The sequence below is a fragment of the Entamoeba dispar genome, genomic scaffold, assembly GCF_000209125.1.
Source record: "Entamoeba dispar SAW760 scf_1105229458601 genomic scaffold, whole genome shotgun sequence".
NCBI classification, from domain to species: domain Eukaryota; phylum Evosea; order Mastigamoebida; family Endamoebidae; genus Entamoeba; species Entamoeba dispar.
In genome coordinates, this window is record NW_001853274.1 from 1 (window position 1) to 2403 (window position 2403).

The window sequence follows — 2403 nt, forward strand, 5'->3', positions numbered from 1 at the left end:
AAAGAGTATAATAAATAATCTTAAAAACAAATGTTTTAATCAAATTAATTATAGACATCTTTGTTATCAAAAAATTAGGTGCTATCTGTGTTTCTTTTTATTTTATTATTTTTCACAAGAATTATTAGGAAAAAACAATTAGGGAGTGAGTTTCTTTTGGTACATTATAATATGATTTGGTTCAAATAATAAATTATTAACTATAACCATTTATTCGCATTCTCACTTCAAAAAATGATATCGTTTAATTTTTTAGAATCAGAAATAAAATAAATGAATTTATATATATTGAGTTTTTGATTGTTTATTTTTAGAAGTATTACAATTTTGAGTAAATAATAAAAAGTTAATATTATCGATAGTATCTTGAATTTTCATGTATTTACTCACAACACAATGAAGTAACCTTGAGATGACTCTGTTTCTGTTTTCATTGTAAGGTATTTTGTTGAAAAATGAAAAGGTACAAAAGAAAGAAGAAAGTGGTGTAGTTAGGGAAAGAGTTTTTCATGAAAGAATAATCAATTTGAAATTTCTGAATTTAACAAGAAATAGAAAATAAAAGGTGGAAAGTATTTTTGTAATAAAATAATAAGAAGAAATGGTTTATAAAGAAAATTGTAAGTATCACAAGAAAATTCAACGTGGAAAAAAAATGAAAAAGAGTTTTAAAATAAAAAGGAACTATTAATTAAAAATTGAATAAACGACTTAAAAATGGTTGTTCTGTTTTTATTTATTGTCAACCTTTATGCTTCAAGTTGCCAAAGCCCTATTACAATTCAAGAAAATTTTGATGACGTAATTGATTTAAGTTACAAAGGAGAAACCAATAAATGGAGTTGTCAACAAGTTGACTCTGAGGTACATGAAGATAAGTCAGTAACATTTCAATACACACCTTCTTCTGATAAAATGATTGAAGTATCTACATGTTATGCACAAACAGATTTTGCAACAAGAATTATTATTGGAAGTTCTTGTATTGATGGTGTAACTTCTTCTTGTGTTGGGGCTAATGACGGAGACCCTAATGGACTTTGTGATGGACATAGATCTAAATTAATAGTAAGTGTAAAAGCATCACAAAGTTATTTTATTATTGTTTCAGGAGTAACTAGCCATGACATTGGATCATTTAGACTAACTGTGAAAGAATACATTAATCCCAGTAGTACCATGTGTTCTAATGCATTACAAATTAATAGTTTCCCACAAACTATTGACGCAACTATTTTATCTAGTTTAACTTATAGTGGAAATTATCATGGACTTTTGAGAGGTATGTGGTTTAAATTTACTGCTACACAAAGTACTCATGTTATTGATACATGTAATAAAAATACTCAATACCCAACAACGATTTATCTTTATAAAAAAGTAACTACTTCAAATGGTTGTATGGGTGATGCACCAATTGCAGAAGCTACAGAAGGGTGTGGCTCATTAGCACGTTTATACTATGATAAATTTATTGTTGGAGAGGAATATTATGTATTTGTACATTTTACTGGAGACACCTCAAAATCACCTGTTTCTGGATCATTTGAAGTTACATTCAGAACAAACGGTGGAGATAACTACAAATGTACTAATGCATTTTCTATTTCTAAAAAACCATTTAATATAATTATGGATATGTCTGGATATACTAAAAGTACCTCACCTTGTTCTCTTAATACTCAACAAACTGGAATGTACTTTAGTGTTAGAGGAGATGGTAGAAGATATGCTATTCATACTTGTTTCACTCAAAGTTCAGGATCTGATCATACATCACTTGAACTTTATTCAAACGGATGTGATAATTGTGCTGAAGTTAGTTCTAACACATGTGGTAATGATGCATTAATTAATGTATTCCTTGAAGCAAATCAATTGTATAGATTTAGAGTAGTTTGTAGTAATCCACAATGCAAAGTCAATGTCGGAGTAATGCAAATTGATTTTAAAGATAATTATCTCTGTGAACATGCTAGATTTTTAAATATAACAACAGAAGGAGATCAATTCACCCAATACCTTATTGGAAGTAACCAAGAAAGTTATACTATATTTGATTGTAAAGATAATAAAAAGAATCTTAAAGGAGGATGGTATGAGTTAAAAGCTGAAAAAGAAGATATGAGTATTATGCATGGAGTTTATACCTTTAAACCAGAACAATATACTGGATATCTCGCTACTCTAAAAGGATGTTCAGAATGTATTAAATCTACATTTGATTTATATGCTACTTCTGTTGAAACAATTAAAAAGGGAGAAAGTTTGTTTGTATTTGCTACAACTATTCTTCGAGAAGGAAGTGGTAATGAATTTGGTACTTTTATGTATTGGGCTGTAAGAAGGGATAATAAAGGAACGACATTTGATAATGCATATGAAGTGACAGTTCCTTATTCA

General features: G+C 28.4%; 1 protein-coding gene across 1 annotated transcript in view, besides 1 other annotated feature; it reads left to right on the forward strand.

The window, feature by feature from the left end:
- Positions 1-262: 262 nt before the first annotated feature.
- Positions 263-290: a sequence feature (AT_rich).
- A 427-nt stretch (positions 291-717) lies between these two features.
- EDI_179830 (uncharacterized protein) overlaps positions 718-2403 on the forward strand; it is a gene marked incomplete at both ends in the record, with an annotated part of 2480 nt that continues 794 nt past the window's right edge. The window contains one exon of the mRNA XM_001734785.1: positions 718-2330. Within this exon, the coding sequence (XP_001734837.1) occupies positions 718-2330 (1613 nt within the window). The remainder of the gene's footprint in view (positions 2331-2403) is intronic.